This window comes from Austrofundulus limnaeus, unplaced genomic scaffold, assembly GCF_001266775.1.
Source record: "Austrofundulus limnaeus strain Quisiro unplaced genomic scaffold, Austrofundulus_limnaeus-1.0 Scaffold6, whole genome shotgun sequence".
NCBI lineage: Eukaryota > Metazoa > Chordata > Actinopteri > Cyprinodontiformes > Rivulidae > Austrofundulus > Austrofundulus limnaeus.
The window spans coordinates 2,445,531-2,459,007 of record NW_013952408.1 but is presented as its reverse complement, the minus strand read 5'-3'; the positions used below and the strand labels follow the sequence as shown (position 1 = coordinate 2,459,007).

General features: G+C 39.6%; 1 protein-coding gene across 1 annotated transcript in view; it reads left to right on the top strand.

Annotated features, from left to right (window-relative positions):
- Positions 1 to 13,477, top strand: part of phlpp1 (PH domain and leucine rich repeat protein phosphatase 1) — a 61,985-nt gene that overhangs the window by 37,775 nt on the left and 10,733 nt on the right. The window contains exons 2-5 of the mRNA XM_014030384.1: positions 1,679 to 1,875; positions 2,825 to 2,950; positions 6,535 to 6,683; positions 12,904 to 13,050. Coding sequence (XP_013885838.1) covers positions 1,679 to 1,875; positions 2,825 to 2,950; positions 6,535 to 6,683; positions 12,904 to 13,050 — 619 coding nt within the window. The remainder of the gene's footprint in view (positions 1 to 1,678; positions 1,876 to 2,824; positions 2,951 to 6,534; positions 6,684 to 12,903; positions 13,051 to 13,477) is intronic.

Here is a 13,477-nt window from a genome sequence, read left to right as displayed (position 1 = left end):
TATATATATACTGTATTAACTATAATAATAATAATAGTAAATTGGTCATGTGACTACAGGACATAAATAAGGGTGTCCAGGGAGTCCGGGGGATTAATCGTCAAATTTAATCATTATCGGCTAAATACCCCACTTAATCGTGATAAATGTTTTTGCCAATATAGCTCAACCCTAGTTGAACCTGATTTCAATTAACTGTTCTCTAAAAGTTAAAGTTTGGGACTGACTAGAGTACTGATGCACTAACAGCTTGTTGTTGCCTTAAAATAACTCTAATCTCAAAATTTTCCACAACAATTCAAATGAATGCTATTTTATGTTTAAACTTTTGTCTTTTTGCATTAGACTCTTATTCTAGTAAGAATGTTGAGAACACAGTGATTATCAACAGCAGAAACATTACTAGTATTCATTAAATAAAAATGCAGCATTTTTAAAATAAAAATTACAGAAGATGAAAAAGTCAAGTCAAATACTACATTTAAGATTGAAGCCCCCAACTATTACAACTTAATAGTAAATCTGGCATCATTTATACTAGTCAGAATGTAATTAGAGACTACTCAAATAGGTATTTTGCCTAGTCAAAATATAATCAGAAATATCTGAAATTATTACTATGTCTAATCATAAACCTATTTCAGATATCTGAAAAGTGAACAATGGTTGGGGAAACACTATTCTTAAAAATAAGTTGCAGTGCACTTAAAAAAACAACATTTTAATATGTAAGTAAATAACAATGTAATGTGAAATGTAAGGTGGTGTGAAAGTTTATACAGTAATTTTTTGCGTTAACTGCAATAAGTTTGAGATTATAGTTGTTTTAGGATGGCAAGAGTCCTTTTTGGACTCGGGCCAAGTGGGGCCCAGTCCTGGTCCTCGAGAGCCACGTTCCTGCATGCTTGAGTTGTTTTCCTCCTCAGCATGTCTTCAAGTTCTGCGGACGCCTTTTAATCACTCATTCATTCAAATCAGGTGTGTCAGAGCAGAGAAACATCTAAAACATGCAAGATAGTGGCCTGCGAGGCACCATTGGACTCGGGCCTAGTTAAAGTAGCTGTTAGTTTGTCACTTCAGTCAGACTTTAACTCTTAATTGAAGCTGTTCATCTACTACAAGTAAAACAATAATTTAAATAACTTTCCATTAACCACACTTTAAAAGATTGAAACTTTCTCTTTAGGATGATGTGGCATTCTTATCTTGACTATGTTAATGTTCTGTCACTAGGGTTATTATTAAATTATTAGTTTGTAAAATCTTCTGGAAATATAGTTATATTGAGAAGGATTTATCTTTATGGGCAACAAACTGGGCTTCAGCTAATGACATTATATATGCAAATAAATCCAAATAACCGATACCGAATTCAAGACATTCTAGTGAGTGCTGGTTTTTTTGCGACTGTAAATAAAAATAAATATTTTACCTTCATCAGATAATACACTGTGTTTTTAACATTCTGTATCAAATAATATGTAACGCACAAAAGCAAGCAAGCAGCCCAAGTGTGCTTGGATGTGATTGGCCAGTTCCCAAAACAAAAGAACAAATAATGGAAGTAAGAGGGCTCCTGTACAAACTGAGCTATAGTTTGACTCTGTATATTTGTTTGTAGCTATATTTTTATAGTCAAACAATCTGTATTTATTTATTTATTTATTTATTGTTTCAGGCAAACCCCAAAGTATTGAAAACTCAGAGCGGGTACAGCTGTCTGGGACCTACAATGTTAGGAAAGGGAAGCTCCAGCTGCCAGTCAACCGCTGGACCAAACGGCAAGTCATCCTCTGCGGCACCTGCCTCATCGTCTCTTCTATCAAGGAGAGCCAGACGGGGAAGATGCACATCCTGCCTCTCATCGGGGGGAAAGTACGTAAAACGTCCACAACAGGCTGTCTCTGCATCATAAAGCCATAAAGTCGTTTTACTAGCACAATGACCTGATAAGTCTGCGTTTTAACCCTCAGGACATGTGTCCATGTGTACTAATACACGTCACCTTAAATGACTGTTTGTCCTGTACTTTGTGTTTGTCGGGGATGCTGCATGCTTAGGCTGCATTCTTTAGCTTTAAACCTAGATAGTAAAGAAATGATAAATGCAAATGCAGAACATTTTTGTGYATCCGGCAGAAATGTTTTGTTCAGTTCTAATCCAAAGTCATGACATGCTGTAATTATTATGTGTCATAGAGTTTATTTGTTTTTTTTATCTAGCTAGCCCAGAGTCTGTCTTGTTTGATTTGACCTTTATCTGTCGACTGATTTATGTGCATGCGTGCAAAATAAGCTCCTAGGTGTTTGTGGGAAAAGCATTATCTAGTTGTATGCCTGGCACAAAGGACACTCTACCACACCCAGTTTCTAAACATTTCACACACACCCCCACGTGACTCTGCATGTGCGTGTGTTTGTATGGGGCGAGCTTGTGTGCTGTTCTATTTAATCTCCATAACTGAACAGCCATCATTCACCGAGTGTGACTCTAAATTTTTTTCGAAGTTGTTTTGCTCATATTTGTCGCTGCTCTTGTCACACACTTGCGTTTATCATATGATCGTGCATGCCTTGCATAATTTTCATAACTTCACTGGTGACTAAACGTCTTCACCCAGCTGACATTTAGTGGCTTATTGCTTCCACAGAAACAGTTAAATAAGATCTCTCGAGGCACCTATGTGTCAGCCTTCCCCCTCTGTTTTATTTATGTTTATTTTCTGATTTTGTCATTCTTAGAGATCTTTATTTATTCTCCGTGTGTGGTCAAATATGTCAGTATTTGAAACTCCAGCGTCAGTCTTGTGTCTGTCTTGTTGAAGGTGGAGGAGGTGAAGAAGCACAATCACTGTTTGGCCTTCAGCTCAGCAGGACCTCAAAGTCAAACCTACTACGTCAGCTTTGACAGCTTCACGGAGCACCTGCGCTGGCACAGACATGCTGCCAAGGTACTGTACGTTTGTGAAAGAGAAGTGAGGAAGAACAAAAGCATATGGTTCTCGGGCACTTCTTGATTGTCAGTTGGACGTTCAGTTGTGCTACACACATCGCAGTCCTGCTGCTGTAAGGCTAAAAAGACAGACTACTGCAGCTAAGTTCGCCAAGAAAACATTGTGTAAACATAAACAAGAGTTATTTATTCACTAAATGTGAGCTGATTTTAAATAGGAAGCAAAAGCAAAATGAACTCAACTTTTTGTAACGTAATCAGTGGTGTCCTGATCCCAGTTTTTCTCAAACCGAGATTGAGTACGTTTGGGTACCTGCTGATTATCGAGTACTGACGCAAAATACTTACTGAGTAAGAACCTAAACATCACACAATGATTTTAAAAACACATTTCATATATTTAGATCAAGGTGGCTCTCCTTCCTTATAGGCCTGAGTCCCTCTGACTGTATAAAATCAAATATACAGCAAATATACATATCATACATATACTGCTGCAAATTTCTGAATACATTAAAAAACGAACATGATTTTTGTATAAATTTCTTACACATGAAACAGACAAATATTTCACTTGAAATGTAAACTGTAACACATTTAATAGAATATCATTACCAGTATCCCAGTATTGTAAGTGATATTGGAATCAGTTTTGGGTATCAGGGCATTTTGTACTTGTAAAAACTTGTATTGATATTGGGACACTAATAAACAAATTATCATTATTTAAGCTAACAACTTCCCCAAAGGCTGTTGAATTCCAAATAGCGACACAATAACAACAAAAGTTTTAATAGTAGTAGAACCCATTTCTCTAAGTAAAGGCCTGGAAAATGTCATTTCTGAGAGCTCACAACATTTTTTATAAGCATAATAAAGATACATACGCTGTAGTTAAAAAATGCTACGAGAATTTCTAAATGTCCACGTTTAACAGTTCAAAATAAGTTTAAGTAGTCCTAAATGAAAAAAACAAGTATTTTACTTTGCATGTTTTATCTACTTGAATATTATTTTATTCTAATATTATTATTCTAATACTCAACTTGATTATCTACCATTAAAAATACTTAAAGAGAATACTGATATAACAAGGATGTTAAAATACTGCTGCCCAAGTTCACGAATAAATATACTAAAACCCATCACTGACATAAACAACATAGAAAAATTGTTATTCTTGTTTTACTAGACTTAACCGCTGCATTTGATACAGTAGACCACAGCATTTTGTTGATGCGTCTACAGCACCAGGTAGGCATCAGTGGCACTGCCCTGGAGTGGTTAAGGTCCTATCTGGCAAACAGAACATTTTCAGTAAAAATTGCAGGGTTTGAATCCTGTTCTGCTCCTCTGTCATGTGGGGTTCCCCAGGGCTCAATTTTKGGGCCTTTGCTTTTTTCTCTGTACATTCTGCCTTTGACCTCAATTTTTAGAAATCATGGCATCTCCTGTCATTGCTATGTTGACGACTGCCAAATCTATGTACCTCTAAGGYRAGTTGAGGCTTGGTCCATTAAACCTCTTTTARCATGTCTCAATGATCTTAAAGCTTGGATGGCCCTAAATTTCTTGCATTTTAATGAAAAAAAGACTGARATACTTGTTTTTGAACCTAGTGGAGCATGCCCRAGCMCTCCAGTTGWTTTAGACCCCCTGGCAATGTATGTCAAGCCCACAGCTACAAACCTTGGTTTTAAGATGTACAGTGATTTTAAACTTGATAGTCAAATAAGGGCTACAGTTAAGTCTAGTTTTTATCACCTGAGAAAAATAGCAAAGATAAAATCTATTCTTTCAAAGCAACAGTTCGAAACAGTGATCCAYGCTTTTATTTCATCTCGACTGGATTACTGTAACTCACTCTACTTTGGAGTAAACCAGTCATCCCTCGCACGTCTGCAGCTGGTGCAGAACGCTGCTGCCAGTTTTTTAACAGGAACACGTAGAAGAGAGCACATCACCCCGGTCCTGGCTTCCCTCCACTGGCTGCCTGTGTGTTTTAGAGTTCATTTTAAAATCCTTCTGTTTGTTTTTAAGGCTTTAAACAACCTCGCCCCATCTTATTTAACAGAGCTTCTTCACCGTTACGCTCCTCCTCGGTCACTCAGGTCTGCTGACCAGCTGCTCCTGGTCATCCCCAGTTCCAAACAGAAGCTCAGAGGAGATAGGGCCTTCTCTGTTAGTGCCCCTAAACTGTGGAACGCCTTGCCCTTGCATGTTCGACAGGCCCCTTCACTGTCCATTTTTAAAACTCATTTAAAAACTTATTTTTTCTCACTGGCCTTTAACCCAACAGATTTGATTTTACTCAACTTTTACTGTATTGGTGCTGATTTTACTTATTTAACTGTGTGATTTTATTGTGTTTTGTATAGAGTTTTTATTTTTGTGTTCAGCACTTTGTTTCAGCAGTGGCTGATGTTATAGCGCTTTATAAATAAAGGTTGTTGTTGTTGTTGTTGATGATGATGATGATGATGATGATGATGATGATGATGATGACGATGACGATGAAAATGCTAATCTCAGGTGTGCTTCAGATGACCCGAGTGTTATGTAAAATTTTAGGGTCATTTTGTGGAAATGTGATAAATAAAATCAGGAAAAAGAATCGGTGGTCAAACATGGTGGAGGCAWTATTATGGTTTGAGAGAGTTTTGCTGTCTCAGCACTTGGAAGCTTAGATATTACTGAGGGATCAATGAATTTTATCATGACATTTCACAGGAGAGTTTCAGGGAAGCAGTTCATAACCTGTAGGTAATAATAGGTTATAGGATGCAACAACAAAACAGCACTTGAGGGGGCGGGGGAGATAATAATTGCTTAAAAATTGCCTCTGCCCAATTGAGACTTGATATCATGACCTAGATTGGCCGGAAGGGGGGAAAAAAACATAATTCAATTTATGTTTAATGAGTTTAGTCAAATCATGTTTGTTTAAAAGACTTAGATGAAGATTAGACCTCTTCATCAGAAATCCTTGTAATTTTCAAAGGGTTCTCAAACCTTTGCTCTCAGCTGTGTAGTGCCTGTAGTGTATGAACTGTGTCTCTTGGCCCTCTCACACATGCACAAACACCACTCATGTCTCTCATTTGAACTCAAGTAGGGCATAGCCAGAAAACCTCTTTTCTAAATATTAACAGGGACATGCATGTCACCGGCACCCGGAGGGCCACTCAGAATAGAAGCCTGGAAAGAGGCAGCACGTGCTGCAGTGATGACTGCTGAGCCTCAGGCTAGCTCCACTCCAAAAGGCTCAAGTTCACACACACACTGTAGTATTTCTCCTTTAAGATGAGACAAGCATGTACAATGGTATTTAAATCTCAGATGGCTGCTCACGATTTTTAAGATAAAACCAAAAGTATCGAAAGCATCTGAATTAGCTTTTACAATATTAAWATGTATAATATGGAGTTAGAAGCCTCTTGAGCTTTTCCTTAACTAATTTTGACTCTCTAATCCTAAAACTGGCATTTGACCCTCTAGCRTCAGTAAAACTGCTGTTGTGTGTTGATGAGGTGATCTTTGTTTTCAAACTTCCCTTCTTCTTGCACTCCTATATTCATCCAGATGGTGTCACAGAGAATCAACTCGGTTGATCTGTCCTGCTGCAGCTTGGAACATCTTCCTCCCAACCTCTTCTATAGCCACGACCTTACCCACCTCAACTTCAAACACAACTTCTTGCCTGCAGACCAGCGCCTTCAGCAGCTGCAAAGGTACAGTTCAATCATAGGCCAGACTAAAATACGTTTATGTGGATGTTTCTTTCTAGGCTGAGTGACCTCGAAATACCAAAGCCACTTTGTTCATACATGTTTGGGTTTTTCATGTTACCCAGTAATCAACCTGTAAACTGCACAATCATTTTAAGCCAATGGTAAAAATAAACATGAGCAAGCATAGTATGTGCTAAGACAAGACATAGAAGATCACTTCAGTTAGCTAGCTTGTCTCCATCTCTTCAGTTGTAAAATTGTTTCCATTGTTTTTATCATCGACTGTCTGTCTTTTTAAAACAATTAACAAGATCAGAATGAYGGAATGTAAAAACAAAACTTGCCGTCTGTGGACGCTGCTACAGTTAATTTGAAATGAAAGCCACCTGGGTGCCCAGTCACTCAGTATCTCGTCTCAACTTGGAGATTGGTATTGCATAAGGGTAAAGGCCAGCGCTTGTTAGCTAATGTGCTAGCTTTAGACGTATTACACAAACAATATTGTAGCTGCTGTTTTTTTTTTTTTTTTTTTTTGGAAATCCAGTTTTTTAGCTGGAAACTGGTGACCATATTAAATTGGTATGTCACCAGTTAGTAGGTCTGGCTCTTTTCTTGCTTGCTAAATCTAGTAAAAAATAACAAGTAACCAAATCAGTCAGCATTTTCTTAGTTGGTAGCTGGATTTTCAGCTCAGCTGGGGACTGAGCTTCTGGGAGGAGCTTTAGGTAAATAGGCAGTGCTCTGTACCATCAAGCTTTTAGGCTGCGCTGAATGGCTACCACAGGAGGTTCAAGGATTTCTCAAACATGCGTGACTGTGTYAAAGAAACACTCTGGGTATGTTTTTGATGAGGTAATGACACATCAGCTAGAACAGCTAAAGATAATTTAGGAAGGTTCTGGCTGTTCATTTCTATTGCATTCTGTTTATAATGTGTTAGGCTACGTTCACACTGCAGGCAAATGCGACCCATATCCGAGTTTTTTTTAATGACAGTCTGAACGCTAGCCTGGCCCTTCCCTTCCTACGCAGTTCCGCTCAATTCTAGTTTCCCTTCACTGCTCCGTCTGGGATTTCTCCCATAGACAAGGATTTCGCTGGCAGATTTTTAGCCGAAACAATCAGAGAACAGAACRTCGATTTTCTGCGCAGTGTCTGCTAGTTATTTTAGCAGTGGAGGAAGTAAATGAAGCCAGTCCATGTTGATAAGGCTTCCAAATTAAATTAAATTTGTCTGACAAAGCAGCAGCTCTCATTTACAGTCGTCTCATTGGGCTCGGTAATTTTCTCCTCCCAGTAGGATTGTTTACAACACGCGCCATTTCCAGTTAGCTTCTTAGCTTAGCCTCCTTCACAGCAACATTCAGCAGAGGCCACGCCTCCAGCAAGAATCACTTCTCTATGGCCGCGAGTCCAGACACTCGTACGAAGCACAGTGAAGGACATGGGTCTGGTTTTTACCGGGCCATCTGAATGCGACAAATTCGATTTTTTCAATTCCGACCCAGGCAGTTTCAGTATGTGGTTTTAAATCGGATAYATATCTGATGTTTTCAAAGTGACTGCAGTGTGAACGCTCATGTCACATACCATCCGACTTTTTTCATCAGGGGGGTGGGGGTGAAAGATCGATAAGACACTAACCTCAAGTTATGCTGTTTAAATCTGTAGCTCCATGTGTTTACAGCTCCAAAACACAAGTCCAGTTGCTTCGTCTTTTTACTTTTAGTTTTCCATGTAGATAGTAACGTCCAGCCTCCGTCGCGGAGCGTATCGATCCTAAAGTTACTCAGTCGATACTTTATTTCCAGCTTGTTGTTTCGTTCAAAAATAAAAAAGCTTCACTGGAGCATCCCGGTCAGAGGCAGGTTCAGATACAAACACCGAACTAAACAAGCACATCAGATAATTATTTMATCGGCTCTGAGATTAAACAACAGCTTCAGATTCGACATGCAAAAGATAGCATCCATGCTAGCTCTGTAAACAAACAAGCCGGCTGAATGAGAAGTCACGTCTTTACTGCGCATACATGTCACATCAGTGCTGTGTAGCGTTCACACAGGAGTCTGATGCAGGTCGCATTTAAAATGTAATGTGAACATTCACACCAAAACATCGGCTTTTTTTAAAAAAATTGTTTTTAGTGGTATTGGGTTACACGCTGTTAAAACATAGTGTTAAGGAAAGTGAGATCTTATAAGTCAAGACATTTCAGTGTTCTTGAGATGATTTGTTTTGGGTGATTTCAGTTTTGTAGTTTTCAAAAAGCTTAGCGTAACTTAACCCACGAGGAAGTGGGATGGGCTCTTGTACAATGAGCAGAGCGACAAGACGCTCACAGTGAGATTTTACTGGAATCAGCGAGTTTGGCTGGCTGATTTGGACGGATTTCTCTTTCAATTCACGAGCCATCGTCCTGAGCAATCTAGAGCTTGGACCGTTGGCACACACAGACCAAAAAATAAAGCCAGAGCTGTAGCAGGCTAGCCCAAAAAGAGCCCAGAGCACAGAAGGATACACGAGTCTGCAGGGAAGCTTTTAATATGCCTGGCCTCTCTCACTCTGTCTCTCTGTGGTCACCATCTGCTGCATGCTTATCATGGTCCCAGATTAAAGACAACAGGCAAGATACTGTATACTGCATGTGTGGTCATGTGCACGTGAGTACTTATATATACACTGGTATGCTTGTACACCTGTCACAGTGACTCTTTGTAAAGATTATCAGCAGAAGAAGTCTGACATTTACCAAGGAACTTGTGTAGATCTGCCTGTGTGCTGGATGGAGTAAATGTGTAAGAGCCGCTTGCTTGTATGGAACTAAAACTTTTGCTCCAGGCCACAGATTTAGGGTCAGTGCATACAAAGTCTTGATACAGTATGACGTCCTTTGTTTTAGCTTTTATTTATTTATTTTTACTTTTAATGTGGCTTCATTGGAGGAATCTGTGTTTGTATGGACGTGCGTATATAATTTTACACGCTTCTGCTGTTTCTTCCTGATGAATGCAGTCAGGATTTTACGTCTCCCTGCCACAGTAATTTTATCTTGACTCATCTTTAGTTGTATATTTTTCTCGTAATCCCCAGGATAATGACTTGTGTTTTAAAACAAGATGACATAAGCGGAAACAACTCTTTTTTTTTTTAATCTTTGAGTGAAAGCTGCATCGCTCCCCTGCTGGTCAAGGGAGATAGTGCCTATTTAGCTTTGCCGAACCTAAGTAGGCTCATCCGCATTTGACCCAGCATGACAGAAAAGGAGGTCAGTAATGAGCAAGAGATGAATAGTTTTGCTGAAAATAGAGGGATTTTGACAGAAACGTGCAGCAGAGTTACTTGACTTAGCTTTCCCCCTGAGAAAGTTGTGTCAAAAAAAGCTGTAGTCAAGAACAATGCTACATTGTGTGTCACCTTGATGAACATGGCTGTGTGTGTACTGGTGTGGACTGTAGTGTGAGAGCTGGCTTTTGTTGCTTTGGACCCACAGTTTGAGTCCTTTTTTGTCTGTCAGTGGAAGCGTGCTAACCTGCATAATGCCTCTTCCCTTTTCTCTCCTGTCTTTTGGTCCAAATACAAACTAATGAGTGATTTGCCAATCATTTCCCTGGTATATTGGCTCGTTCCTCTGTTGTGGGACTGCCTTCCCAACATGCATTTCTCTATGACACAGAGGTCACCACTCAATAAAAGGAGTGGCTGAAGTTCTGTGGACCTTTGGCCTTTTTTGGTTTACTCATGAATGAATGTTAAGGTTGTCATAAACAGCCCAAATGTCATAGAGTTGAAGGCGAAAGGGTAAAATGGGAGGGGTAAAAAAAGAGCAGATATCAGGATACAGTGGATGATATAGGGTTGAGTGAAAGGATTAAAGTTTTACTGTCTCCCTCTTTGGGACTTGGCAGTCTGTACTGTGGGGTTTATCAGAGATTTACCCAAAACAGAGCAGCTGCTCACAACAGCTATAAATGAAGCTGATAAATGTAGAGTTCTTGGCTGGACCCTTGAAATAATGGTTATTTTAGGAGCAATTAGGTTTCAGCTGAATAAGCTAGAAACACAGCATTAAATCACTATCTGCATTATATTGATGTTTCCCCCCTCTTATTTAGACCTTTATTTAACCAGGAACRGGACCCTTGAGATTTCAAATCCCTTTTCCATGAGTGCCCTGGTCAAGACAAACAACAGCTCAAAATGGCACTAATTATGAAACATGTCGATGTGTTTAATTACTGTAAACATMACAATGAACCAATGAGAAAATCATTAAAACTGGAAACTTTGCAGCTTAAAAGACAATTAAGCTATATTAATTAGGTCACTGAAAGAGTCATCAAAACATAAATACTCAGATGTTTCAGGATCTGGAATGTAACAGCAATGCCCACACTTTTTTTTTTGTCTTTTTTCCCCTTTTAAAGCTTCTTAGAGGAACACATGGGTCTCAGTTACTCACTGATTTTGTCCTTTCTGTTTTTATCTCTGTGTTAATTTTCTTTTGTTGAAAGTAAAAAGGCAGTGGAACATCAGGTTAATGAGGGTCTTAAGGTTGCTTCTGGTAAATCCCCATAGGGCTTTTCATTTTCCTTTTAATCGGAAACAGAACATCTGGATCATCTTTAAATATCTGCTTTTCGTAACACGTCATCGGCAACATTGAACACTATGTCTGTCAGTGACAGAGATTAACCAATATTTACACCAAGGGGGTCTTTTTTGAGCAAAGGCAAAGATTTTGATTTACTGGTGTGGTTATGTTCCAACCTTCACCTACCTGATTGAAATAATGTGATCCTGCATACAAGCAACTGAAATGAGCTTCGTTTGTAAGGCGGCTGGGCTCAGCCTTAGAGATAGGTTGAGGAGCTCCATCGGTGTTGGGGGGCTGCTGCCCCTCTGCATCAAAAAGAGTTGTTTGAGGTGGTTTGGGCATCTGTTTAGGATGCCTCCTGGATGCCTTCGCTTAGAGGTRCTCCAGGCACATCCCACTGGTAGGAGGCCCCGGGGAATATCCAGGAATCACTGGAGGGATTATGTATCCTCGGGRTCCTGCAGGATAAACTGGAATGTGTCACTGGGGAGAGGGATGTCTGGATTTCTTTCAYTGATATGTTGCCTCTGCGATCTGACTTTGGATAAGGGGCAGAAGATAGATAGATTGGTCTTTTTGGGGTCTCTTATAAGACATTAGAGACTGGTGAATTCCATAGCCATGTTGTAGAAAAGGTCAATGGATCTTTTATTGAAGCACAACACTTTTGAGTTCAGATGTTATAACATGGGCTGTGAATACTTACACTACTGCCATATTTAAATATTATTTTCAGATTTTGTTCTGAGCGCTGTGTGTTTATATTAATGATAGTAAAAAAAAACTGAACAAGAGCGTGAAACATAAAACCTAAAAAAATTTCAAAACATTGTCAAATCTCTTATTAATTTTATAATTCTCTTAGATCCTGATGATGAGCCTGTTTCCAGTTGATTCCAGTGTTCATCAGTCAGACACAGAGTTAGAAGACAGGTTTACCCTTGCTTAACAGTCTGAAGAGGTCAATTTAATGGAAAAATATTTCCCCGCTGATGGCTGGGGTCACCCTCAGCTGGAATTACCTGGCCAACCTTAATCAATAACCCTGACGTCTTGGTTATCTCCATCATCATAATCCACTGTTCGAAATTGTTTAGCTTGTGTACACAGTGAAAAATAAAAAAAAAATCAAGAGTTTGGATCTGCAGCTGCTCCACCGTGGAGCACTGCACTGCTCTACCAGTGACAGATGATAAAAGGTTGTGTGTGTAGATGGATAAATAAAGAGAGTCGTTTCGCACRGTTCACTTTGTTTTCTGCTCTCCCTCCTCCCTGAGGGTCCAGCTCCTGTGAAGGCTGGTGTTATGCCATAGGAGGGCACTCTGGCTGAATGCCACTGGCTCTTGGTGTTTTAATGAACAACACAGGTGCACAYGCACTTCTTGTTTGCTCAACAACCAAATATGATGGTTTGGCATCACCCGGGCAGCTTGGACTCCTTATGGGCTGAATCCAGCTGTGTTTTTCACTTAACTAAATATATTTAAGCTGCACTTTGCTTCAGTGCTCATGAATATATTAATGAGTATGTTATACACGTTTGCAGTATTAATGTTTACAAGATGTGAGTGTGCTCTATAATCACCTTGCCTTATTTCTAACCCTCTRTCTCTTTGTTTTCAGGTTTTCTCGCCTTCGCAGCCTCAACCTGTCCAATAACCACCTCGGTCAGTTCCCGCTTGCCATTTGTGACATCCCTACCCTGACGGAGGTCAATCTCAGCTGTAACTACCTGGCTTCAGTCCCCAGTTCTGTGGGAGCCATGACAAAGTATGTAACAACAGCAGGAAGCGCAGTAATCAACAAAATGTGTACATTTTTTATTGAGCCAGATGTGCAGTTCTTGATATGTCAGGTATAATGGCCTCTTCTACTTTTTCTTTTGTTTCGTGTGCTTGTGTTTACCTTTTACTTTCTGTTTTTAGCTGCTTGAAATGCAGGTTATTTCCAAAGTCTTTCCACGATCCTTTCTGCTAACAAGAATTGGTGCTTGTTTGCGTTGATGCAGAATCAGGACCAGGGGTCGGATTTATAAAACTTGCGTACACACAATATGAGCCCAGAAACTTGCGTACGCCACTTTTCACGCAAAGGTTGTGATTTATAAAATCCRAACTTGACGTGAAAATGTGCGGTTCCTCACGCCAGCTTTGACCCATGCGTACGCTCATTTTGGAGACGGGAAACTGCGACACAG